The sequence below is a fragment of the Bactrocera dorsalis genome, chromosome 5 (assembly GCF_023373825.1).
Source record: "Bactrocera dorsalis isolate Fly_Bdor chromosome 5, ASM2337382v1, whole genome shotgun sequence".
Classification (NCBI taxonomy): Eukaryota; Metazoa; Arthropoda; class Insecta; order Diptera; family Tephritidae; genus Bactrocera; species Bactrocera dorsalis.
Window position 1 is genome coordinate 40,001 of NC_064307.1, and position 26,170 is coordinate 66,170.

Consider the following 26,170-nt stretch of genomic DNA (forward strand, 5'->3'; position numbering starts at 1 on the left):
CTTATGCGGACAAGGTCGGCCATTTTCAATGTTTAGTTAATGATTTAAAGTTGCTTTGCTGGGAAGAGTTTTGTTTCATCTTTTTTTATTCCAAAAAATGGTTCAAAGAATCTTTTTAAATTTTGTGTGGAAAACAAAGTTAAGTGCGTGGTTGTACAAAAGTGGGTCGAGAATTTAAAATTAAGTTCCTGCCGACTTTTCAAAAAATAAAACTTTTCCAGATCTGCATCAATGTTTCTTTTAGATACTTATTCAAATTGTCATATACATTCATATGCTCGAAAGAAAAGTTATGGACCTTCTCATTACTTCCAACAATGCCATACAACTTTTTTCTGTAGAACTTATAGATAAACCATTTTTAAACCTTAAAAATTCACCCACACGCCACTTCTTCCTTTTCCCGACTTCAGATCGCTCGTAAATTATTTTTCATTTAATGTTAGTTATTTTATCTTTTGTTTTGGATTTTAATCTATTATGAACTTCTTTCTGTTTTTTATCATTTTCAGAGGCTTCTGCATTAGTCTAATTGTGATTGTTTTGGAAACATTTATCCAATTTGAGTAAACGAGATTTTGTAGAGTTTTTGATACTACACATATTAATCTATAACATAATAAAACTATCAATATTATGAGCCATTTTGAAGAAAAACTACAAGTCAAAAATTACAAACTGGAGAGGTAACTTATCATACGTATGAAATGAATAGAAGAATACTATAAAAAGGGATGAAATCGATGTAAATGGAATAATTTACGTCTATGGAAATTATTTTATCTCATTAAGGTAGTTTTCTTCTGTTCTCAATTAAAGTCTGTTAAAATTTAATGCTGTCTCCTTAAATATTGTATGTGTAGTTTTGTAGGGTAAGTCAGTACTTGTTTTAGCATTTCTTCTCGCTCAATAAATGTTGCCGTAAAATTTCTGGACCTAAGCTTAACATTTTCATTCTCTGAGCGATTCGTCCAGTGCATTTTTTCACTTCATGAATAATAACGTTCGAATTACCGGAACGAAAAAGATCCGTCACCATTGATGGTATTTTCCTCAATTTCAGCTTCTGTCACTTTGCCATTAAGACACATTACACCAATTAATAAAAACATATATTGTACCATTCCTATAGGATATTTATTTATTAAATTCATATAAATTTTCTAATGTTTTAATTTAGTTTTGCGATTTAAATTAAACGTCCTTTTTGAATACGGTTCAGTGTATGGATGAACGCGCGCTAGTAGAACCGAAAGCGTTAAGAACAGAACGAGAACTGAGTGTTCTGTTTGTTACTGTCTTCGTATTTAAACTCATCTTCTCATTGCTTTACATACTATGGAGGACGTGTGGTGGCAGAGAATGTTTCACCTGGCCACCCACATAAACAGAGAAATAAACAATAACTATGAATATATTTAGTAGCAACCACTGGAACGTCTTCTATTCGTCATGTTGCAAAAATATGTACTCGTACCAAAGTATGTATTAAACCCCGCAGCAGCAGCAAAACAGAAGCACGATAATGGCAACACGTATGGGTCGGTCGACTGGGTCGATTGGTGAGAGAACTTATTTTGTAGCTTCAATCCACATGCAACTGATGTTGATTGTTACACGCATTCTTGAACTTGGTGCTGGTTTTGCTAGTCTCCACCGAGTAGAGCATTAAATTCGTTTTTCTAGCAACTATGTTCCGTATTGTCCTTTTTTATTCCTTTTCGTTTCATATTCAGTTTTACTCGCTAATCCGCACGATAACAGGAATAATATTCTACACTAATAAACATCGAAGCAAAAATTAATTTGATGATAGTTGTGAATTTCTAGCCACCGGAATAAGAATTTAACTATGAGGGTAATTAAGTGCAATTATTAGTTACCGGTAATCCACCAGCACGCGTCATATGCAGCATTCTTCTTCTGGCCCTATAAATTAAGTAAACATGCAATAGATTTTCATGGCCTTTTCTGACATTCGAGTCTGTTGTAGTTGCAACAGATGTACACATATGAAAATATGCGGTTATTCCCCTTAAAAAAGCTAAAGGTGGACATTCCGGTCATTGCATTTTAGGTGCTTTCGTACATGTACATATGTACTTGCATATAGTACATACATTTATGTATGTATCCATTTACATATACATACGTATTTTTCCGTTATTTTTTATTCATTAATAAATATAATATGGTATTATAAGGTCTATATTTCCACACTCCCATATTTTAGGCGCCTACCAAAACAAAAATCTTTCCTCTCTAACCAATTAAAATACAGTTACATAGCATTGTTTCCTACCTTCAACATCTTGGAATGTAATTGAAATCGGGTTAGTATTTCACTGGAGCATGCACTCTCAAAGGCAGGTCGAATTAAAACGTCGTACGCAAAATGCTGTGGATGAACTGCTTTCTTCTTAGCTACATTTATGTAAGTATATATGTATGTACATACATATGTGTACATACATAATATGTATATTTGTGTATACGTTTTATATTCTCTCCATTCATACAGCTGCATGTTGATACTTACTTATATAAAGCGGAGCCTTCATTCGGTGCTGTTTTTAATTCCAGCTTGGCAGCCATGAATGTATCATAGACCAGAATTAACCATAGCAATAAAATAGTGTGGAATCATTCCGATGCTCGTCAAAGGTTGATTGTGGTTTGCATAGTTCTTCTTTTTGTTATAATAGTTTATTTTATAAATATGTTTTCATTTCCTGCTACTTTACCGCTTATGATATCACAACTAAGTGATTTTCGATTACGATTTCTTAGATTGTCACATAAAATAGATGGTTGGACAAATTTAAAAGAACGCAAAAACATACATCCGTTTTTACACTCTTGCAACACGTTGCTAAAGATTAAATAGTTTTGTTCACTTGTTTGTGTGCTGTTGTAACACCTAAAACTATTCGAGATAGATATCGAGTTATATACATACATACATATATAAAGGATCAGGATTACGAGATAAGTTGAATTCCAAAGGACTGTCTGCCCGTGTAAGCGATAGCTTGAGTAAAAATTGTGGTATCTTGATGAAACTTGGTAAACATATTCCCTCCCAAGAGAGGTTGGTATTGCAAATGGGAATAATCAGGCCATTGCCGCGCCTATAAAACGCGATTAAACGAACGCCACGCTCCAGTATATATGTAAATCAAATATCAAAAATTTATTCAAAATAAATTTGCACAATTAAATATAAAGTTTTGTCAACACCTTAAAACCTAAAAGTATTTCCCAAGTTTTGATCCGTGCAAGTCGCAAGAGTATGAAATGTTCGGTTACACCCGAACTTAGGCTTTCCTTACTTCTTACTTCTTAATCTAATAAAAATATATACATATACTATACATATAGTTAATCATTAGAGTATATAGCCGAATAAAATCGTTTAATAATGTCTTAAAGAATATATGTATCTCACGCATATTAATCTTCGTATATTATGTCCCATCTACTAACATTCACCTTGATTTGAGTTCTTAGTCATGCGCTACCAATCACACAGTTGGCTTAGTAATTAAAATGTGTAAACTTCTGCAAAGGCATACTTCAATGACGATGTGTTATTATTAATCTAATTAATTAGCAAATATAAACATAAAGATTCATTCACTTCCCGACTTTACTCATAAATAATAATAACAGAAAGCTTCACAAATATATTAGACAAAAATGTTCATACATTGTTAAACCCGACCTTTTTTATATTGGTCGGAGAACCGATAATAAATTACCGGAATTGCATAAGCGGTGTAGCATGCATGCATTTTCACCAACAACAACGTGGTTCAGCCAGAAGGGGAGAATTTAGTAGTTATAGTACTATCTGGATCACTACCAGAAAGTTGTACTTGAAATATAAAAGTATCAAATTGAAAAGTCGTCCACAAAGTGCAACACGTTTACTTGTTGTCAACTATCTCAAAAAACAGAACTCCAAAAAAAGCTGAAAATTTGTTTAATTTAATGTGTGAAACGATTTATATTTGTTCACATATGTACATACATTTTTTTTTTCATTATGACTGCTACATATCCATACGCAGATTCAATTTCACTCAATGCCGTTAGCAACTTGTTCTCCCGTTTAGTGGCAATGTTGCAACACAAATCCTGTCATGCTTGGACGTAAATGAATGTGAAAGATGTAGTGTTGACATTGAAACTAGTAAAGACGCTGCCAATGCCACCATCACTAAAATTAAAGCTTGCTGTTACAACTTTTGATCGTGTTATGCGCAATAGAAAGTGAGTTATTAATGTGACACAGCTGGGCTATGCTAGGGGTAGCATTAAAAGTGATTTCGTTTTCATTTAAGATAAATTATTCGCCCGATGTGGTTGTGCCGTTTTCGCTTTCTTTCAACAAAATAACAAAATACGAACATTTATACGTACAATTTATTTTAATTAATATTATAAATATATTACAATGTTATCTAACGTAGTCTATAGAGCATATATAGCCTTGATTCTTCTAGATAAGTCTGGTATACTTGCGAAAGACTCACATTCATTTACCAAGGTATTGCGTTCCAAAGGATCACAATTTGTGTACTTTATGTAATACATATAGTTTAATATAATATTGTTTGTTATACATCATTCTTATTGTAACTTTTGATTTCAAAGAATAGGTGCTTGAATCCCCCTCGTACAGCCCGCCGAGTGGAATCTTTTATACAGGAGTGTCAAGAGGATGTCAAAAATAAACTAATTAGCGGTAGGAACTCCACTTAGCTATTTGTAACGTCTAATAAAATTAAAAACTTATTTACCGCAGAAGCTTACTACATACTTAAGAGTCAAATAAAAAACAAAAATACAGCATTGGACATTACTGTAGATAACATCTCGGAGATCAATTCGGCTCCCGCACCAGTTTCCGTTCCATCGATTATCTTCCATACCATCGAAGAAAACTCTAAGTTAGCGTCTCAACATGATGCATATCAATTTCAACCAGAGAGGCAACAAGTGACCAGTTTGATGAACCACATTCGACGCATTTCATATAATCCGCGTAGTGCCCTTTATTATCCCACATTGGTACCCGCGGAGGAAAAACGTTTAGCTGGCGTAAGTATGCAATTATTCAAAAGTATGGAGACACATATGTTTGTATACAAAGTTGTAGGTTGTGGCAAATACTGTATATGCCTATATGAGATTGTATTTTTTTTTAAATAATAGGCAAACATTTTCTGACTTCATTACTTAGAAAACGCATGCCGCTTCGTGTAGTTATATTCAATGATAGTTAAATGAACTTTACTTGAATGTATTTTTGTAATTACATATGTATGTGCAAATACTTATAAATACTTAACTCAGTACACCCCTTTCGTAGCACCTGTTGTTGCCTAAACAAAAAACCATATTCGCATTTAACAAAAGTCATGGTTCTTTTGAAATAAGCTGTCTTTGGATCTGCAAACAATAGTCATAACTTCACACGTTTTTATAGCTCGCCCCGATTTGTTTGCTTCAAGTCCACAACAATAAAATAAAAATAGAAAAAAAAACGCCGGTCACTGATCAGTGATCACACTCTTCAATTGTGGTTTACTCGTTTCTAATTGCTTTTATGAGTATATTTTTGCCTAATCTTCTTTCTAACAATTTTTGTTGTTTTGTAGTGCCTGTTACACTGCGTTTATGCGAAAAATAACGCTATCGACAAACTGGGATGGCCTACTCTTGACGGCTTAGTGAATTTTTACTCAGAAGGAGTGAATGAACACGGTTTTTTTATGGCCACACTTCGATCCGTAAATCTCTGCCTGCATGCAATTACAGTAAAGTATAATATCGATCGACGCAAACTACCAAAACGTGGTGAAAGCTGTGATTTAGCCTTCGACGTATTCGATTGTATTTCAGACCATCTAACGGGTTATTGTTTAAATCAATACGAATAACATTTCTCAATTAATACTTGCAAATAACTTGTTACGACTTGAAATAAGAATAAACTTTCGAATTACCAGTAAAATTGTCGAACGTTCCACATACTACGAGTATGTAGCAAGGTATGATGTTTCTACTTTAAACCCGCAGATCTCAAACCATCTTGGCATCACAAGAGGATTTGTTGAAATCATGCTACTTCAATTATAAAAATCCGTTATGCAACCGTGTAACAAAATGTATATTTAGCCTACTCGCATTTTTATATATACATATACATATGTACAGTAAATGAATTCCTTAATATGTAAAATTCAGATTATTCAAATTTTGACGATTGCAAAAATAAAGACTTTTCCTATTATTTTTGAATTAGATAAAATTAACTATTTATAAAAAACTAGTTAGATATAGATATCGGGATATCGGAATAAAACTTTCCAACATAAAGTTCCTTAAAGTTACGTAATTTCTCTTCCAAAAATTGTCAATATCGGATCCTAACTTTTCACACCCCCAGATATGGAATGTGTGCACCTCAGTGCTTATTGCGCTATTTCTGAAAACATCGGTCGATCTGCAGATAAGTACATATATCAATGAAGTCCCGTTTTACAAATACATAACATGATTTGAAACCGAGCTCAAATAGAACGATAGAAAGAATTTCAACATGAAAAGAAATGGCGATTATATTTATTATATTATCATCGTTCTCTGCGTAAAATTCACCTTAAAACACCAAAAGACAATTTCCCGATTATGAGAGAAAAAGCTCATACTGTGTAAACTCAGTCTTACACAGTCTTATATTACAAAAATATTGTGAGTATATGCATATACATACTTATGTATGAAAAAAACTTAAAACAATTTTTAAGTGTATTTTCATAAACATTTTTAAAGATAACCTCTCATTCGAAAAATATTTTAAATATTATACATTGTAAATTAAAATTTAAAATTCGAAGAGACAAGAAAAAAATCGTTTGCATGGGAGATATACGTATGTAAGTATGTTATACAGTTGAACTTCCATAACTCGAACTCTTGAATTGGCAACAAATTTCTATCTATAACAAGAAGTTTTTTGTGTTTTTTTTTGGTATTTCGAATTAGGGAAATCCAACTGTAGTTGTCCGATTTTCTTTAACTTCTCTGTAATTGTAACGTATGTATGTATGTATAATAGGACTATTCTGCAAAATGGAAAACCCTTAGTTTTTAATTGACAACATTATACCGGAAAACAATTTGATTTATCGATTATATTTGAGAAATATGTTATTGTTATCTGATTTTCTTTATTTTAAGGCAACCGGGTATGGAGCATATGAGATGATCAATTTTATACAGATATCTCAAAACTGACGATGAAATTTTCATAGTCCCGAAAAATTATTTCCACGGCTATGATATGCATATTAAAAATATCATATGCTGAACACAATGACAGCGACAGACTGCAAACGACATCTGTCAAATATTAAGATACACACGTTCTTATGGACACAGTTATTTTCACAGCTGCACGACTACACGACTGCAGGCCGACAGTTGTCGTTCTCGCTAACTTCAATATACTCCTATATTTGCCAATGACAGTAGAGTTGACAGTAGAATGGAAGATAGAGAGATGAGGAAGAGTGGTGATGCCACTAATATGTAAAATTATTCACAGCTCTAACAAACTTGACGTTATTTTACAAATAAAAGAATAAAATAGCTCTATTATACCATTTGTAATAACAATTGATAATTTAAAACAAATATATTTACCTATTTACTTATTTTTTGCGTAAAAAAATTTCACTTCGAACAAAATATTAAAATTTCATTGAAGTGCAAGGTATTAGTATGGCCACAACGAAATTGTGTACATGCAAAATGGACAACAGCGTTGTTTTGCGTACATCCCGGCCATTGTTATGTTGCTGCCTTCTTACGAATGTTCATGTAGTAAGATGCACAACGCCATTTTCAGTTCACTGTCGTGCTGCTGCAGACTGTCGCTATCATTGTGTTCAGCACTTCAGTGTTCTATTTAAATGGGAATTTTTTATTTCACTCACTTCAATTTAGAAAGCAGTTAAGCCCTAAATCCCAGCTTCCTTGTACGCAAACACGCAGAATAAGAGAAAGAAACAACTAATTTTGTACAAATTATAAAATTTGTTATAAGAACTATTTGGGAATATTAATAATCAAAGAAATTTTGTTAACTATTGCAATGCTATTGCTTTAGCCATCACTGTCTATCCACCCATAAACTGGCAGCACTAAATAATTCTCTGTTTCCATTTCTCGTCTGCAATAATAAATTTAAATTTTTAATTTATCGTCAATGCTTAGAGAAGTTTAGATTTATATTTTTTAATTTAATATATCAGGTAAAATATTCTAATATTTATAAATGTTTTGTTATTCAATACCTTCGTTTTTAGAAATATCGTTCGGAATGTTCAATATAAAAGCGTATTTGCAAAGAACGTATATCATGACCAGAGAACGTAAATAAATAAACGTTCTCTGTCATAATTTACGTTCTCTGCCATTTGTCAAATCAAATTCGGTTTTCATTCGTGCAGATTGCTTCGCAGTCGGGTTTTTTTTTCAGGTAAATGTAAAATAAATTAAATATTTTGGAAACATTTACGTGCCACAAAAAGAGAATACAGATTTTTTAAATATATAGAAATTTGAGTGACTTGTGAGGTATTGGAAATTTTCAATTACATCCAGTAAAGTCTTTTAATAGGCTTTGATTGGGTGAGTGCTACAAAATTGTTGTAATAATAGTTAAAATAGGAAAGAAAGCTTGAAACAAAAACTTTGTGCTCTATATATATTGAACGAAACAATAAGAAGAACTACAATATTAGCTAATTGCATAAGCATTTATATTCGAATCGTAATATTTGCTAATATTAATGTTTTTATCATATCAGTTACATAATATGTTTATTAGAGTATTGGTGCGATTTTAGGAGGCACGTCTACGTAACCACAGACAAACTGAAGTATATACATAGATACAAGTTAGTCATTTTGATCTGATAATTAAAAAGTTTACTCCGTAATTTCTTGCATTTTGCATTTTCCAACTATTTGTTTTATTAATTGGAATATAAATGGAGAAAACAAAGTTATACGAACGAAAAGAATTGTTGCTTGTGCCATTGCAAAGATACTATAAATTATGTATATGTTAATGTACATGTGCGTCATTAAATTGAATGCAAAAGTCGAATAAATAAATGGTTCATTACATAAACTAGTTCGTATTTTTCAATATATTTTGGGTTTTTGTGAATTTTGGGTTCTGTGAACTTTGTGCCTTTATTATTTTTTTGCATTTCATCTGCTGGTAATGTTAGTTTTATTAGTATTTTTTTCTCCAACGAGGAAATATCTTAACAATGACATTGTGAATACATATGGTGTGTAAGTGCAATTTTTAGGGTATGGAAAATGCAGAATGCAATCAATATTTCTCCTACTTATGCATAATTGATTGCGCAGATTTCTTTGATATTCATGTGTGAGATTTAAATTTTAACTAAAAAACTGATAACTGTTTAATAATTTGCTTTAAACTATAGGTAAGCTATTGATTACTTTAAAAGAGGTTTTGAAATTTTATGCAGTATTAAATTTTCAAGGTCTCATCAAGTCATGTGATAATTTATAACCTGCACTGTGCACTGTTTTCACATGCGACGTGTATGCATACTCAACCCAAAACTTTTTCTAAAATTTGTTCGATACGGTTGACGTACATATATATTGATTGATTAAATTCCAAGGTCGCTGGTTTGCTTAGTGATCCCAAAAATAATTATTCTTGAATTCTCTTCTACATTTTCCGTTTTACATTAAATACATAAATTTAACTGCTTAAGGAAGGAAAAACAGGCAATATTACGATTCTTTTGGCGCCGCGATTTGCCGTGGCGGATTAAGTATTTTGCCGCTCTAGGCCCTGTCTGATTAGCCGCCCTTTTTAAAGGATGAAATTTTATTTCTTTGAGTCCGTTCATATTATTAAGATATAATATTTATTTCATAAAAGTATAATTATTAAACAATACAAATAAATATTAACAACATAAATAACAGTCAGTTTTCTTAAACTATAATGTATAACTTAATTTTCAAATATCTTCTTTCTGGCTTTCGTCTGAGCAAATCATCAATTATGTCGTTGTAATAAATTTCTTGAACTAGTTTAGGCTTCAATTGACAGTAATGCTAAATCATCGAGTCTCTCTTGGCCCATACTTGCGCGTAAATACGTTTTGACTCTTTTCAAGGTGGAAAAAGATCTTTCTTCTGAACAGTTCGTAGCCGGAATTCTCAAACAAATACGTAGAGCAATGTCTACATTGGATAAACATCTTGAAGATTTTGAGAATGCAAAAAATTGTATATTCCTTGCGCGGAACGAATATCTTTTGTGTTCATTAGAGAATCTTTGAGTGCAAATGAACACATTCATTCGGGAAAGTATCTTCCAAATCATCAGAATACTTAGTAACTAATTCATCTGCAAGAATTTTTAATTCATTGGTATCTATTTCATATAAATTGTCAAAAAAATTAAATTTTTCGTAAAGATTATGATAAGCACTATTACGTCCTGTCAATTGTACACTTAAAGTATCTAAAATTAGATAGTAAACGTTGGTTCGAAAATTTTCTTCTCCAGATAAAGCTGTTCTTTCATTTTCCCGTGACTCGTCAGCCTGAAGTTTTCGGGTTTTTTTACTACGGGTGTCATAGGGTAATAATTTTGAACTCCAGATAGTGCTTTGGCTTTTTTCATTATTCGAAAATTGCTTATCTCTCACGTATCATATCATGGATATATTATATAATTCTTGCAAAGTAGAAAAAACGTTAACAAAGCATCTTCAATATCTTTAGCCTTATGGCCAGTATTTGGAATGAATTCCAGAAATATTTCGACAATTTTACCATTGTTACGTACATATATAAAATACTTAGCAGATTGCACTTCTTTAGAAAAATGTTGCAATACTTTATTTTGAATTAATAATATAATTTCTTCGTAGATTGTCTTAGATAAATACGAAGTATTTCCACGGCCAAGGTGCGCATATAATTTTAAATGTTCTGATAAAAACGGATAAAATTTAGCAAGAAGCTCGACTGAACCTAAAAAATTTCCATTATGAGGATCTCCAATTCGTTCTGAATGTCCTCTAAATGACAGTCCTCTTATTGCGAGAGATTTAATTATCACAATTACTCGATGCAAAACTTTTTTCCAGTATAAAATTTCTTCATCGAGTGCTCCATTAAACGTTGATCAACACGGTATTGAATGACAGCTCGAGCTTTGAAGTGACTAATGTTAGTTTTGTGAAAATCAGAATTTTCATGAGCTTCAATGCGCGCTTTTGAGTTTTTCCGATCTCTAAACCCTCCACCAGTAAAAGCGTTTACTTCGCCACTCCTACCAAATAGTAAACATAGAGCACAAAATACTGATCCTTTACTTTCTGAATAAATTAACCACTCACGATGTTGAATTTCTCCGTTCTTTAAATTACGTTGGAATAAGCTTTTAGAACAAAACCTCGTTTTATCATTATAAAAATTTCGTGAATTTTTAAAATCCGTTACATTATTTTGTGGTAAACCGTTTATAGTTATAAAATCTCGTGTTTCATCATTTATATTCCATAGAAAAGGATCACCACTCAATTGAAACATATCAGTTGTTGATTGACTTTCTTCCGCAACTTCTGATGAAAGAAAAGTTGACGACGTTTTGTTTGTATTTGTATCTTGCAATAAAGGAGGATTCGATTGTATTTCTTTGGTATCTTGTGCTGAAGTGTCATCTAATCAAGGCTAAAAACCAAAAATTCTTTTAGCCACGGGCATTAATTCATTCATTAAATTAATAAACAAATAATGATATTTTTAGCCCTTTTTAGCCTTTTAAAGAACTTTGTCAATTGTATAAGCTTTTATTGCTTCTTATGACTATGTGTGCTATTTGTGTGAACTCGGCTGTATATATCGACATAAATATACATATACTTGAATTTTAATAATATTTTACAATGTGTAATTACGAATTATTGCTTTAAGCTATAAAAGATCGTTAATATGCGTCAATATAATTCACAATATTGCGAAAATGAAACATCAATGTTATTAAATTTTTATTTTCTTCAAATTGTTTATATTTTTCAAAAAATTGGCTATAAAATGAATATATTCATTTATTTGATTCTACAGAAATCATTTTTAAGAATAAAAATATTTTTATATACAAACAAAAAGATGAATTTTAAATGAATACTTATATAAATTCATATATGAAACACCGGAATCATTGAAAATAAAATAAGAAAACATTGTGCAATTTTAGAAGCGGCTCACTTGTAAGATTAACTTTACTAAAGATACAACAAGTCAACAGAGCTTTGAAAATTCGTCAGAAAAAGCTTATCAATATTCAATTATTTCTGTTATAAGACATTTTTATCAGTATTGCACTCACGAATAAAAAAGTTAATCAGAAAATGAATTACATTCTATTTCATAGAATTTGTAAATTTATATAAAAAAATCAAAATAAATTCTTAAAATGTATTGGCGTTACATTAAATCAGATTTAAAATTTTAACATTCTGAAAAATTTGCCGCCCCCCAAATTGTGCCGCCGAAGTTCGACAGGCGGTAATCCATCACTGGCGATTTGATGCTACGGATGGATAGAGGAGGATTAAAAAAAATGTACATGTGTACTCTGCTCAGACTTATGGTTATCGAGATATTTGTATTTAAAGTTCAAAACTTTCTGATAGTAAAACACGCTTTTTCACTATGTTTATCTCAAATTGCACTTTTCAATTAATATATTTTTAATTACACTGTACACATTGAAATATATCTAAATTTTACATTTATTGTGCATTTTTTAAGAAAATAAATATACTTAAAAACTATTTATCGCACCTACAGTTTCAAAAGATTTGTGACCTTACATTTATTATTTATTTTAAAGAATAAAAAATTTGTTTATAATCTTTATTATTATTTAGTTCGACAGTTAAGAAGTTCGACATAAAAGAACTCTAAACATCCCGGTATTGGACCGACTAAATGAAAAAAAAAATAGCAAACGGAAAAATTTTTGAATAGGTTTTCACAACACAACCTAGGTATTTGTCATGAATATAAAAACACAATCTGTAAATGTTAATTTCTTATATGAAAATTTTGAAATTGAATACTAATATCTCAAAAACTAGAAGTCTGAGGTGGGTATATGTGTATATATTTAATCCTGAAGACCTCCTCTATCCGCCCATACCTTCAGATCATGGCGCCGAAAGAATCGTAATCGTGCCGAAAAACATATTGAACAGCTTGTCTTCAATGAGAAAATTAGCCATCTCCTGCGATAATTAAACGTAAGTGCTCTCATAAAGAAGAGAATGCTTAATATGAAAAAAAAACAAGTATGTAGATTTGTTTTCAAATAAGCACATATTTTGTGTTAGAGTCAAATTTTAAATAATATATTAAACTGAAAGTGAGACACAAACAACTTGGGCTCAGGTCATTGCTAAAAATGATAATTAAAACAGCTTTGAAAGCTTTGTAATACAATTTAAATATTACAAAAATTGTAGTTTAGTCTTTTAAGTGGTTATCCTCAAATTATTATTAGCTGTGGATATGTCTCCAATGCGTACTGCCATAGGCGACGCCTTAAACGAAATTGAAAGGATTTGTTTCAAATAAAATTGTATTCATAAATTTTAATATAAAAAAAACATTTTAATTAGTTTATGTTAATATAACTATTAAGTTCGGGGAAATCGTAACAATTTTCTTTTTTACTTTAAAATAGTTGTGAATCATTAAATACTTTTACAACTTGAAAGAATTTATGTCATATGAAGTATTGATATTATTAATGTTTCATATCAATAAGATTTAATACGTGTGCTTACTTATTTATAAACATTTGTTTGTGACAATCCCAAAGCAGTTATCGCAATTTAAGTATAAACCACAGCTAACCATTATTTTGGGACTATGTCACATTATGTAATAAAAGCCAAAAGTTTTAGTCAGAATGATTCCAATTCATCATTTTATTACAGTGAATTTTAGAGGGCGATAACAATATGCATAGGGCTCATACAGCTTTCAACTTGGTGTTATCACCTATAGCTCAAAGAAATTTCGCCACTTGGTTGCTAAAGGATGGAAATTCTAAGGTAGTCGAATTTCGATCATATTGAACATATTTATTATAATCTTTTTTGAATTTTCTCAGGTATGGAAAAATTCTACAATTTTGGCTACAATCCGTGCTTATAGTTCAGCCCCAGCTGAACAGTTTGCTTCTGGCACATCCGCTACTTATGTGGAAGAAATGTATAACTCATGGCTGCGTGATCCAACTTCAGTACATACGGTAAATATCTCATATGCTTAAAAATTATCGTTCGTAAATGCACAAGCTATTATAGTCATGGGATGCATATTTCCGGAGCAATTCTTATAATGCACCTCCGGATTTTCAACCTGTTCAACGGAATTTAGTACCTCTTTCGAGTGGTGTTAGTGCACTTTCCTCAGGGGGAGCAATTGATTCAAAAACCATTGAAGACCACTTAGCTGTCCAAGCTATCATCAGAAGTTATCAGGTAAGTTATGGGTTCTTCCAATTCTTGAATAATGATGGGTGCATTCTCTATAAAGTATCATGCCTACCCTATAAAATGACAAGCAATTTTCAAGGCGTTCTGTTTTGTTATTGTTATTCAAATATAGGTATAATTATTGTAATTTTTTAAATTAAGTAAATATGTTATTTATATACATTTATAAAATTTGTTATTTATGCAAATATTCATTTGTCGTTTTTCTTTAAATGGAAAAACTTAATGGCCCGTAGTCGTCATTTAAATAAATTTTATTGTTTTCAAAGTATAGCAATTTAACATTAATTTATTTGACATAATTTTGAAATTTTATTTTTAGATGTAATATTCTATAAATTTGTCTTCATTCTGAGTACTTAGTTGTCCATATGTATTGCAAAAATTTAATTGCGACCACGCACAATATCAGTAAAATTTTAATTTCATGTTTTCAACAAAAAATTTACCTTGTACCAAATACTTATTCATTTTAGTTTGTTACTAACAAACTAATGCGTTTTCGTTGAAATATTTCTACGGGCCGATCAGCGTTTTAATATTTTTACAACTAAGTAAAATAATTGATGTGATTTAGTTGATGCAAAACTTTATTTACACAATTCATTTCTGAACTTAAGTATTTTATAACGTTTCGTTCGATTTAAGTATGTATGTGTAATAAGTTATTATATCAGCCCTGTAACAATATCAATTTTAATCATTTATTTGCACATTTCTTCCTTATTTTGATTTATTTACAATCATAAACCATTAAAATTACCGATTAAACGCACACAATGAATGCAACAACAATGAAATCCTTCATCAACAACCATATATCAAATAATACATGTATAACAAAATCAATAAATGATCTGAATAATGGTAAATTAATGTGCTTCATTTGAATGAATGCGTTGTTACGCTTAAGTCCCGCGGTCATTTAGCAGCAGATCTGGATCCGCTCGGCATCTTGAGGCAGGATACTACCGTCAGCAAAGATGGTCAAACCCGACGAGCAAACGAAGCTGTATTACGACAGCATTCGTCTTTTTTCGTTGGTAATTGCTTAAACTGATTTAATTTCTTTATGTTTAATCATGAAATTGAAAAAGATTTAGATAATAACGAAATTGAAGAGAGATATCAATTATATTTAACGCATCAACGATTCAATGCCGCCGCATTGAAATTCGGAGTTAATTTTTTTCAGATCTTTCTTCCCAAATTAGTATTGACAACCGACCTGTCTGGCATATTTTTATCGAACTAAACGCTTTTTATTTAAATTCTAGATTTTCGCAAATAGTTGCATAAGCAAAGTAGGGAGGGAGTTTTTTCTAGTTAGAAAATTTTACTTCAATTGAAGTATTAATTTATTGTAATCGGGTTTCAGCCGAACAGAGATATACATATATAATTCCTGTACACGCAGAAGTAGTTAATCTAGTATGTATGTATATGTACATATATTTGTAAATATTAAACCTATAATTTAATCTATGACCATTGTATCATGCTACATATCACATCACAGAATTTCATTCGCACCAGTTCAAAGTCATGTTGCTTATGTGCCTAATATATATTGTTATCATCCACCTTTTAAGATCATTTAAAATTAGTTTTATTTTTAATTTGTTTTATATTGAAAGAGTTCGACTATTTTTAAATTGGTTTTAGTTTCGATAATGCTATCTTGAGATTTTATATTTTTTTTATACATGATACTTTCTATGTGATTATTTGTAATATCTCTCTGCCATCTACCACAAACATTTCTTATCTAAATTAAAATATGTAAAAATGGCTACAAATTTTTTTCAATGTGTTTGTTCGTCAATGAAACCCCCACACACTTTTCAACCTTTCAAATAGATTCGAGGACATAATATTGCTCACCTCGACCCTCTAGAAATTAATGTCGCAGAATTGCCCGACAACTGCTCAACAAAAGCAATATACGCGAATTTCAGTTTCGGTAAGTAGGATACGCCTAAGAAACAAAAAATAAATATTAAGCTCAAAACGAATACGAATCCATTTGAATTTGAAGTCATTTAATATCACAATTAATATTTTATTTAAAAATATTTGTGTGTGCGTATATGTATAGTAGTTTGTTTTATTAAGTATTATTGCTTGTGTTCATGCATATACATACATATGTATATATGTATGTCTATTATGTATATTTTTACTAATGCTTGTGTATGTCGGTAACATTTTACTTAATTTGGGGCAAAAAAATTAGTATATTAGTATGATATATGTCTATATGAGAAGTAGAATTTTCTAGCTATATATTCATGACACACTAGTTACTAACTCATCCACTTTAATGGGTCGCAGTATTTGTAATTAAAACATCGTAGCTTTTGAAATATTTTATAAGCCATCATACTGCCTTAAAATGCTAAATATACACACTCATTGAATAACTTGCACTTATTACTATTCATTTGGAGTAAGAGTATTGTTCGGCAGGTCGTGAATTTTGTCTTACGTACAAAAAATTGCACCTTCAAACATCCCAATTATTTCTTCCTGAACTAAATGTTGCTATAGAGCATGTTATGTGAAAAATGATCTCCGGATTTCAAAGCCACCAATAATATGTAAATGTTTGATGTGTTAGTGTAGAAAATATATATTTGAAAAATAAATGAGTGACGTAATCGTCGATTAAATCGTAGGCGAGCAAGACATGGATCGGCCTTTCAAACTTCCCAGTACTACGTTCATAGGTGGAGATGAAACTACATTGCCTTTGCGGTAAGAATTTCTATATCCTTATCTCATTTCGAAAGTCAAACAAATTTCTTTCTAATTATATAGTGAGATTCTTAACCGTTTGGAAAATGTATATTGCAATAAAGTGGGCGTAGAATACATGTTCATTAACTCTTTGGAACAGTGCAATTGGATTAGAAAACGTTTTGAAACACCTGGAGTTATGAACTTTTCACCAGAACAGAAGCGTCTTATTCTAGCTCGATTAACTCGTGCTACAGGGTGAGTATTACTTACATATATGCAATGTTATTTTGTTTTTGACGCACTGGATATATGTATGCAAGTAAATTATTATTAAATATAGATTTGAGGCTTTTCTGGCCAAGAAATATTCATCTGAAAAACGTTTTGGTCTGGAGGGTGGAGAGATGCTTATACCGGCCATGAAAGAGGTGATTGATGTTTCCACGGAGCTGGGTGTCGAATCAGTAATTATGGGTATGCCTCATCGTGGACGCCTTAATGTTTTGGCTAACGTATGCCGTAAACCTTTACCCCAAATATTTACCCAGTTTGCTGGTTTGGAGGCAGCCGACGATGTAAGTAATGATAAAATTATATAAATTGATGTTATGTAATAAGAAAATTATTATAGGGCTCTGGCGATGTTAAATATCATTTAGGAACCTATATAGAGCGTTTAAATCGCGTCACAAATAAAAATATAAGACTTGCCGTTGTAGCTAATCCTTCTCACTTGGAAGCATCATGCCCTGTGGTTCAGGGTAAGACACGTGCTGAACAATTTTACCGTGGTGATCAAGAAGGAAAAAAGGTTATGTCTATACTCTTGCACGGAGATGCAGCATTCTGTGGTCAAGGAGTTGTTTATGAAACAATGCACTTGTCTGATCTGCCCGATTACACCACACATGGCACCATCCATGTTGTAGTAAACAATCAAATCGGCTTTACAACTGATCCCCGTTTTTCACGCTCCTCACCTTACTGCACAGACGTTGCACGAGTTGTTAATGCACCAATTTTCCATGTGAATGCCGATGACCCAGAAGCTGTTGTGCATGTTAGTAGGGTGGCTGCTGAATGGCGTGCTACTTTCCATAAGGATGTCGTTATCGATTTGGTCAGTTACCGTCGCAATGGCCACAATGAGGTGGATGAGCCTATGTTTACGCAACCTCTGATGTACCAGAAGATTAGAAATCACAAAACTTGTTTAGAATTATATGCGAACAAACTCATTGCTGAAGGAACTGTTACTCCTGAAGAAGTGAAAGCCGTTGCAGAGAAGTACGATAAAATTTGTGAAGAGTCTTTGGAACTAGCAAAACAAGAAACTCACATCAAGGTAAAACAAAATCATAATAATATTTAAAAATTAGTTTGTTTTTAATTAAAAATTTATTGCACAGTATAAAGATTGGCTAGATTCACCGTGGTCTGGTTTCTTCGAAGGTAAAGATCCCTTAAAAGTATCCCCAACTGGCGTTAAGGAGGAAACACTTATTCATATTGGTAATCGGTTTTCCTTGCCACCACCAAATGCTGCTGAGTTTGTCATCCACAAGTATGTACCTTTGATTTTAAATGTATATATTTATTATACTCTTTTGTAAACATATTATAAACAAACATTCTTATTATAATTATAGAGGTTTACTTCGTGTGCTGGCTGCGCGTAAAGCGATGGTTGATGAACATATTGCTGACTGGGCCTTAGCGGAAGCAATGGCTTTTGGATCTTTACTTAAAGAAGGTATTCACGTGAGATTGTCTGGTCAGGATGTGGAGCGTGGTACATTCTCACATCGGCATCACGTTTTACATCATCAATTAGTGGACAAGGCTGTCTATAATCCTCTGCAGCACCTCTATCCAGATCAAGCGCCCTATTCAGTTTCAAATAGTTCTCTCTCCGAATTTGCAGTTTTGGGTTTTGAACATGGTTATTCAATGACAAACCCCAATGCCTTGGTGTTGTGGGAAGCTCAGTTTGGTGATTTTTGTAATACAGCTCAATGTATTATTGATCAATTTATCGCAAGTGGTCAAGCCAAATGGGTTCGTCAATCTGGATTGGTATGTCTTTTGCCACATGGCATGGAAGGTATGGGACCAGAACACTCTTCCGGTCGTCTAGAACGTTTCTTGAGCTTGTGTGCTGATGATCCTGATTATTTCCCACCCGAATCCGAAGAATTTGCTATTCGTCAATTGCATGACATAAATATGATTGTAGCGAATTGTTCGACACCTGCAAATTATTTCCACATTTTACGTCGTCAGATCGCTATGCCTTTCCGCAAGCCTTTGATTGTAATGACTCCCAAATCTTTGTTACGTCATCCATTGGCGAGAAGCCCTTTTAGGGAAATGGCAGAAAATAGCGAATTCAGGCGCGTGATTCCCGACGAGGGACCTGCCGCAGAAAACGGAGATAGTGTGAGAAAAGTTCTTTTCTGTACTGGACGTGTTTACTATGACTTGTTGAAGGCACGGGAGGACAAGAAATTGGAAAAAGAAATCGCTATTGTTCGTGTTGAGCAGGTTAAAAATCAGACACTTTTCTTTTATTTTAAGATCTATCAGGAGTTTTTATTTTATGTTGTTTTTTTTTAGATATCACCTTTCCCATTCGATCTAGTTAAAGAACAAAGTAATATATATAAGAATGCAGATTTATTCTGGGTACAAGAAGAGCACAAGAACCAAGGAGCTTGGACATACGTGCAACCACGATTTTTAACCGCGCTTAACCACGATAAGGATGTTGGGTGAGTTTTTGTTATAACTTAATAATATATTTTTTGTTTTCAACCATTAAGCATACATTTTTTGTTTACGAACATATTTTAACTGTTCTGAAATTAAATGTTTTTATAGTAAGGAATCAGATTTTGATGTAAAAGTAAATTAATTTGAAAATACAAATTAAGGCATCAGAATCGAATCACAAAACACCACCATGATTCAATCAACAATGGTTCTGTAATGAACAAATCGGCGTCCTAAGTCGAAAGTGTGTCTTTAATTTCAAAACAAAATATCGAATATAGCATCCTTAATATTCGATAAATAAAAATAAATAACGAAAGTCCACTAGAGATTATACATATATGTATGTATGTATATATTGCAAGTTTAAAATAATGTAATAAAAAAAAGCATTTGAGATTTAACCTATTAAGCTTGTTGCTTTACAACTAACAACAAAAAGAGAAAAAATTTTATAGTTCAGTATACTGTATAACTTGATTTTCGAGACCGACCTTATTAAATAAGTGATAAGATTTCGAAACTAAAGGGAAGCACAAGATCACATTCTTTCCCTTTGCTCCTTACTTCCAAAATACTGTTGTATATCAGAAAATCTTCAATTACAACCGCTATTATTTACAGAACCTTTTATTATAGAATCATGGGATAGGTCTGTGTAATGTATTGTCTGTGACAATCTATTTTTCTTTGAAACCATAAGATCCTCTAATAAATCTTAAGTTTTAACAATATTTATACATTTGGAAAAACTCTACCGATCGTCCATATGACATTCAAATTCACACATTTTCAGCACAAAATTTTCTAATTACATTCATACAAATAGTTCTAATCTATCCTATAATTCTCGCTGTGGTATTTAAGTTTTTTTCTTAGAAAAAGCAGTTAAAGGCGAATAATTTTTCAATATAAAATTGTAGAAAATAATACTGTATAGATATATAGTTATTCATGATCATATCTTACGTTTAAAAGATAAGTTATTAGTAAATTAATATTTCGAACAAAGTTGAATCTCATGCCACACTTTTTGACGAAAATAATATGAATGTTTTCGTGGCTTCCTGAATTTTTGTTCCTTATACATATAATAATTGTTTCAGTTAATTTTTTTTTGTTTTTTTGTTATGTATAAATTGAAAATGTGCTTCTGTAATATTTTATATAAATATTTTCCCAGTGCTTATTTTGAACTGACTCCCCCTACCTAATACTTCTTATTTTTCTACTAAAACTTTATCTGTATAAAATTATGTAAATACTTTACTTGCGACTTAAATATGATCACTGCAAAAGACAGGGGAATAATTTTAAAATCGAGGTACCGAAAATCGAATGCAACAAATTCCATCCTTTGTGTGTGTATATTATTGTTACAGCTCTTCTAACCAGACAACAAGGCAAAGTGCCGACTCTTCTGCTCCCGATTCCGATTCGAAATCGAAACCGTGGTTGAGTCGAGTGTTCGCCAATGAAAAGGCTGCGGCCACCGAAGGCGATCAGAAACCAGTCGACTATTTCGATATGCGTGAAGTTCGTGATATGCAAGGCAATTTCAATAAGCCCGCTGGGATCCGAGACATTTCGCCAAAATACAACTTTGGACGTAAAATTAGGTGAGGAAAGGACGCAATACCTATCAAGATGTGCACATCTGCATATGTTGAGATCATGTGGGTATATGTGCCACAATCTTTTGCCTCCTATCTAAACTTACATAAAATAATTTATTACTTTCGGTTTAAAAGAAAAATATTTTATGACAAAATTTCACATTTCCTGTGATATTATTTTACCTTTCGACTTTGATTATGACTGCGAAATTAGTAAAAATTAGTTACTCTAAAATTTTGGCGAAAATGGTCTATTCAATTTCTAAGTGTTACTTTGCAATTAAAGTTTATATAAAGAAAAGTCGATTAGTAATTAGCTTGAGTGTACATATTATATTGTCATTGTTGTAATTATGTGATATAACCACTTCATATATAGTAACCAACCATTAACATCCCAAATGTTTCGTTTTTGTGTTTCTGTTATATGAATGTTCCCCAAAATTGGTTTGCTGTTAGTGATATATTGTAGTACTTATGTCTGTTGAATCTTTTTATTTTTATTTTTTGCTTTATCTGTGTTTCTGCAATATTTGTGTATGAATATACATTGCCATGCTAAACGAAATTTTAACAAATAAATAACCCAATGGAATGTATCATATTGCCGAGCAGGGAATAATTTGCTCACTTCAAATATATGAAATGTGGTCATGAGCGGCGGCAATTCGATTATTTTATGAATGTCTTTGTCGAAAGATATTTAAACAGACAGACAAATTTATTAACAGAATATACACATACATAAATTCAATAATTGTGAAGTTATTCAAAATTATAGGGAAACGCGCTTTAGATCTCTATACTTATAAGAAGTCATATTATATTGACCATTAACAATTGGGGTGCCATTTAACTCACAAATCCAAACATGTCGTTCATTTCCATAGAATAAGGATCACTATGTAACGTATTTAGGTGTAATTTTACTTAAAAATTATAACCTCGAATGACGGAGTCATTCCAATTATACAAAATCTGTTACTTTATTCATTAATTTATTAATGTAAACTTTTGCATGTTTGGAGTTGATTACTTCATTTAACTTTTAACCACTTGTCATATGTAGTATAGTTCCTTATTAGGTTCAAGCTATATATTTATGTCGCGATGTAAAAATTGGATAACACATTTGTTAGCAAGACTGATTCCAGTATTCATGTTATTGAAAATTGGATTTGGTACAATTCTATCCAAATATCAGTTTACCTATATCGAAAGGTTTAAATTGAAAATATTCGTTCAGTACTTTTAACTTGTGTACCTAACATTTCAAAGAGCTGTACAATGATTATTTATTTAGAAATAGTTTTTCAAGCTGTTCAGTATTCTCATGCCGACATAAAAATATAAAGCTATGGACCATCAATGTTATTATTATATATTTTATACATGAATTTAAAAACTAAACATTAATTGTATTTTTTCCTCTCTGCCATTCTTATGTATCCTCATTCCCATTTCCTTAATCCCCATTACAATTTCCTTCACTCCCATTACCATTCTCTTAATCCCTTTTAACCTTTGCACAAAATACGATTGTGCAATTATCCAACTTTTATTTGTTGTATTATAGCTATATTGGAAGACCATGCAGTGCTTCGGCAGCTACAGGATCTAAGGTGCAACACACTCGTGAGCTGAATGCATTGCTCAACGATGCTACGACTGTCTAAGCAACCAAATAGGGCCTGATATACGACTAAGCCAAGAACCAGACAGATATTTCAGCCAAAAACTCATCTTAAAACCGCGTTTTTGCACACATCAATTAACTGTTAATTTTTTCGACTACCAGACAAGACCAAAATAAATTATTTTTGCTTGCGATATTTGTAGATAAATGTATTAGATAAACCGCTAATTAAAAAAAGTGCATTAGTTAATGTCATAAACTTGTGAAGACGTCTCGACCTTCGTAAAACTAAGAAATGTTAAAACATACATACGTATTTGAAAATGCAAGCAGATCAGTAGATCTCCGAAAGGAGTAGAGCTAAAAACAAGAAAAACGATAAACTCTGTGTAACATAAGATGAATAACAAAGAAGCAAAACATCAGGGATATGTGTATTACTTACTTATTAATTATTCTTAAAGTTTTTTGTTGCACATAAATATATATGTATCTTCATATGAATAATTATGATTTTAAAGGGATTACTTTTAACGAATTTATTATTGCCGTTTAAAGTTAATTGTTTTATTATGATATTATCTCAGTTGAATTAGCTTGCGAGTTTAAAAAAAAATAATATAATATCTCCCTTTGCAATTAGAAGAACATATGTACATACAAAAACTCGGTTTTCATAAACCGCTTATACATTCTTAAATTGTTCTATGATTTAATTTTGAAAATTAATTGTGCCTATAAATGAAAAGCGTCCTACAGTTTTGATTTCTCGACTTTATTTATTTTATCACTTTTTGTGTTACATTGTTATTAAGTCTACATAATGGTATGGAATAAACAATACGAAACTATTTAGAAATGCATGGATATCCTAATACTTTCGCACAAAAACTTACTGAATAGAGGTTATAGTGAAATAAAATAGGTAGGTATTGACAAATGGCGTATTATAATTTTTGTTGAACTGAATATTTCTTGAAACATCGTCAACGCCAAACAATGTAAGTTACTATCTTCTCATTTTGGTTTAGAAGCAACGGGAAAGGACTCACCCCTTAGTTGTTTCAATATTATTTATGCAATTAATATAATATTATATTATATAATATTTTGTGTAATATATTAATATACTATTGTTCAATTCACAACCTGCCGTAAAGCATCGTAAAATCGTAAAATTATAAATTTTTACACTTGTTTTTTTTTTTTTATAATTTTACGATGCTTTACGACAGGTTGTGAATTGAACATGTAGGAATTGAGATTACGACAATTTCGTTACGCTATTCTCTTTGGTTCGCGTTTGACAGAAAATATAATATGAAAATTGAGCAAAACAAACAAACGAAGAATGTAACAACATGCATTTTTATAAGATTCGAATCATTAATTCTTCAGGGTTTCAATCTTTTGATGAATATTTTTTTTTTTAAAACAATAAATTCATCTTTTATAGATTTTTCAACTAGTGTTCGACAAAATTTTAAGCCTTACTGCATGAATGCCTATTCGACAGTGTCCAGTAAGAACTCCTACAATTGCGGCAAGATGAACTCTGCTCAGAGCAAGTAGTTCAGTAGAACACTTGCGTTCCACTCTAGGCCAGAAGGACCTCGTTTTTTGTTAAAAGGAATGATGTCGCTCCTCGCGTTCCTTATAACATATGTATGTAATGAAATTCTTCTCTAAGGTTAACTATATTACATGTCGTCACCTGAAATGCAAACTAACGTAACAATATTTTCGGAAATTTACAGTGGCATGAATGAAACGCGAAATAAAATGGAATATGAGTGAAACAAAATTATAACATTGGTTAAAACTGGTTTATATCTGACCGCAGAACCTGAAAATGTTGAACGTATGTAATATTATGTACATATGTAAATTTAAGTAGTGAAGCGTAAGTCATAAGACACTCAATTTCGAATTTTTTGATAATACGTTATTTTGCATTTCAGGTGACGAAATGTATAACCTTTAATATATGTGAATAAAATGACTGAAATTTAGGGAACATGTTTTCCTAAGGTTAAGTTTGTATAGTATTATATAAATAACAGTAAGAGTAGCTGTAATACAATTATCATAAATATGTAAAGTGGTTACGAATCAGTAAAAAATTATTGACTTCATCGTACAGTTTCCTCCCGGCGATCAACAAAATAATATAAGATTTTATAAAAAAGGTTAAGTATTCACGGACCATGTGTAAAGTGCGCAGTATGCGAATGCAACCTGTTCGAGAAAGCAAGCCTGATATTTTTGCCCAAATTGAAAGTTCGGTTTAAATATTAGTTTATAAAATTGTGCGAAAATAAATTAATAGTGTTTAAAGAGAGAATAGGGCATATATAATAGAACTGCTTAAGATCAGAGCCCTTCCTGCGTACCATTGCAAAGTTAGTATTAGATATTATAAGTACATAAAATGGACATTACTAATTAGTTCCTTGCGATAGGTTACCGATGTTCTCTCGTAATGTATATATATTATTGATCGTATATGTTTTATACAATCCGATCTGCAAACCAACGTTTATGAAGTAACATCAGGCGATAGATTTGTGGTTTGAAATTTTAATAAAACTATTAATTTGTCAGAGATTGTTTAAAAACTGACTTTGCTTTTGAACTCGAAAAACTACCATATGAATTGAAATTATACAAATGAGCTTTAGGTTTGGAAATTTTTTGTCGATATCAGCTCAATTCAATAAAAAACGGTTTCGGTTGAAGTATCAAACTTA

The 26,170-nt window shown here is 31.6% G+C and overlaps 3 protein-coding genes across 18 annotated transcripts in view; 2 read left to right on the forward strand and 1 right to left on the reverse strand.

The window, feature by feature from the left end:
• LOC105232792 (uncharacterized) overlaps positions 1-2,227 on the reverse strand; it is an 11,777-nt gene extending 9,550 nt beyond the window's left edge. Inside the window, exon 1 of the mRNA XM_011214651.4 lies at positions 1,015-2,227. Within this exon, the coding sequence (XP_011212953.2) occupies positions 1,015-1,154 (140 nt within the window). The 5' untranslated portion in view covers positions 1,155-2,227. The remainder of the gene's footprint in view (positions 1-1,014) is intronic.
• The window catches only part of LOC105232791 (general odorant-binding protein 70), a 33,603-nt gene extending 27,581 nt beyond the window's left edge, over positions 1-6,022 (forward strand). For 2 of the 6 annotated variants that reach the window (XM_049457727.1, XM_019992623.3), the window contains 5 exons: positions 513-686; positions 2,234-2,434; positions 4,660-4,750; positions 4,811-5,106; positions 5,667-6,022. In XM_049457727.1, coding sequence (XP_049313684.1) covers positions 2,396-2,434; positions 4,660-4,750; positions 4,811-5,106; positions 5,667-5,948 — 708 coding nt within the window. In that variant the 5' untranslated portion in view covers positions 513-686; positions 2,234-2,395 and the 3' untranslated portion in view covers positions 5,949-6,022. Of the gene's footprint in view, positions 1-512; positions 687-2,233; positions 2,435-2,680; positions 4,553-4,659; positions 4,751-4,810; positions 5,107-5,666 lie in introns of those variants that run through there. The other 4 variants (XM_029552934.2, XM_029552935.2, XM_049457728.1 and 1 more) reach the window with 3 other exon arrangements.
• Positions 6,023-8,430: 2,408 nt separating this feature from the next.
• On the forward strand, positions 8,431-24,295 carry LOC105232789 (2-oxoglutarate dehydrogenase complex component E1). Of its 11 annotated transcripts, XM_049457705.1 has the most exons (15): positions 8,539-8,554; positions 11,650-11,785; positions 13,298-13,391; positions 14,091-14,207; positions 14,267-14,407; positions 14,463-14,639; positions 16,515-16,617; positions 17,333-17,411; positions 17,475-17,651; positions 17,737-17,971; positions 18,028-18,741; positions 18,806-18,960; positions 19,046-19,940; positions 20,013-20,167; positions 23,361-24,295. In XM_049457705.1, exons 4-15 carry the CDS (start codon positions 14,115-14,117, stop codon positions 23,458-23,460), a joined length of 3,024 nt encoding a protein of 1,007 aa, XP_049313662.1. In that variant the 5' UTR covers positions 8,539-8,554; positions 11,650-11,785; positions 13,298-13,391; positions 14,091-14,114; the 3' UTR covers positions 23,461-24,295. The 11 variants fall into 11 exon arrangements, with proteins under 11 accessions (XP_011212940.1, XP_049313658.1, XP_011212943.1 ...); XM_011214638.4 differs by lacking the exons at positions 11,650-11,785; positions 13,298-13,391; positions 16,515-16,617 and adding exons at positions 15,568-15,697; positions 21,551-21,787 and having other exon boundaries at positions 8,431-8,550; positions 14,088-14,207; XM_049457701.1 differs by lacking the exons at positions 11,650-11,785; positions 13,298-13,391 and adding an exon at positions 21,551-21,787 and having other exon boundaries at positions 8,432-8,550; positions 14,088-14,207.
• The last annotated feature ends 1,875 nt before the right edge of the window (positions 24,296-26,170 follow it).

What these genes read in the sequence shown, in the direction of transcription:
- LOC105232789 (XM_011214638.4), top strand. Translation starts at nt 14,115, where the DNA reads ATGCATAGGGCTCATACAGCTTTCAACTTGGTGTTATCACCTATAGCT. An exon ending in CTATTGTTCGTGTTGAGCAG is followed by an intron (nt 19,941 to 20,012) that starts GTTAAAAATCAG and finishes GTTTTTTTTTAG; the next exon opens with ATATCACCTTTCCCATTCGA. An exon ending in AACCACGATAAGGATGTTGG is followed by an intron (nt 20,168 to 21,550) that starts GTGAGTTTTTGT and finishes TTATTGTTACAG; the next exon opens with CTCTTCTAACCAGACAACAA.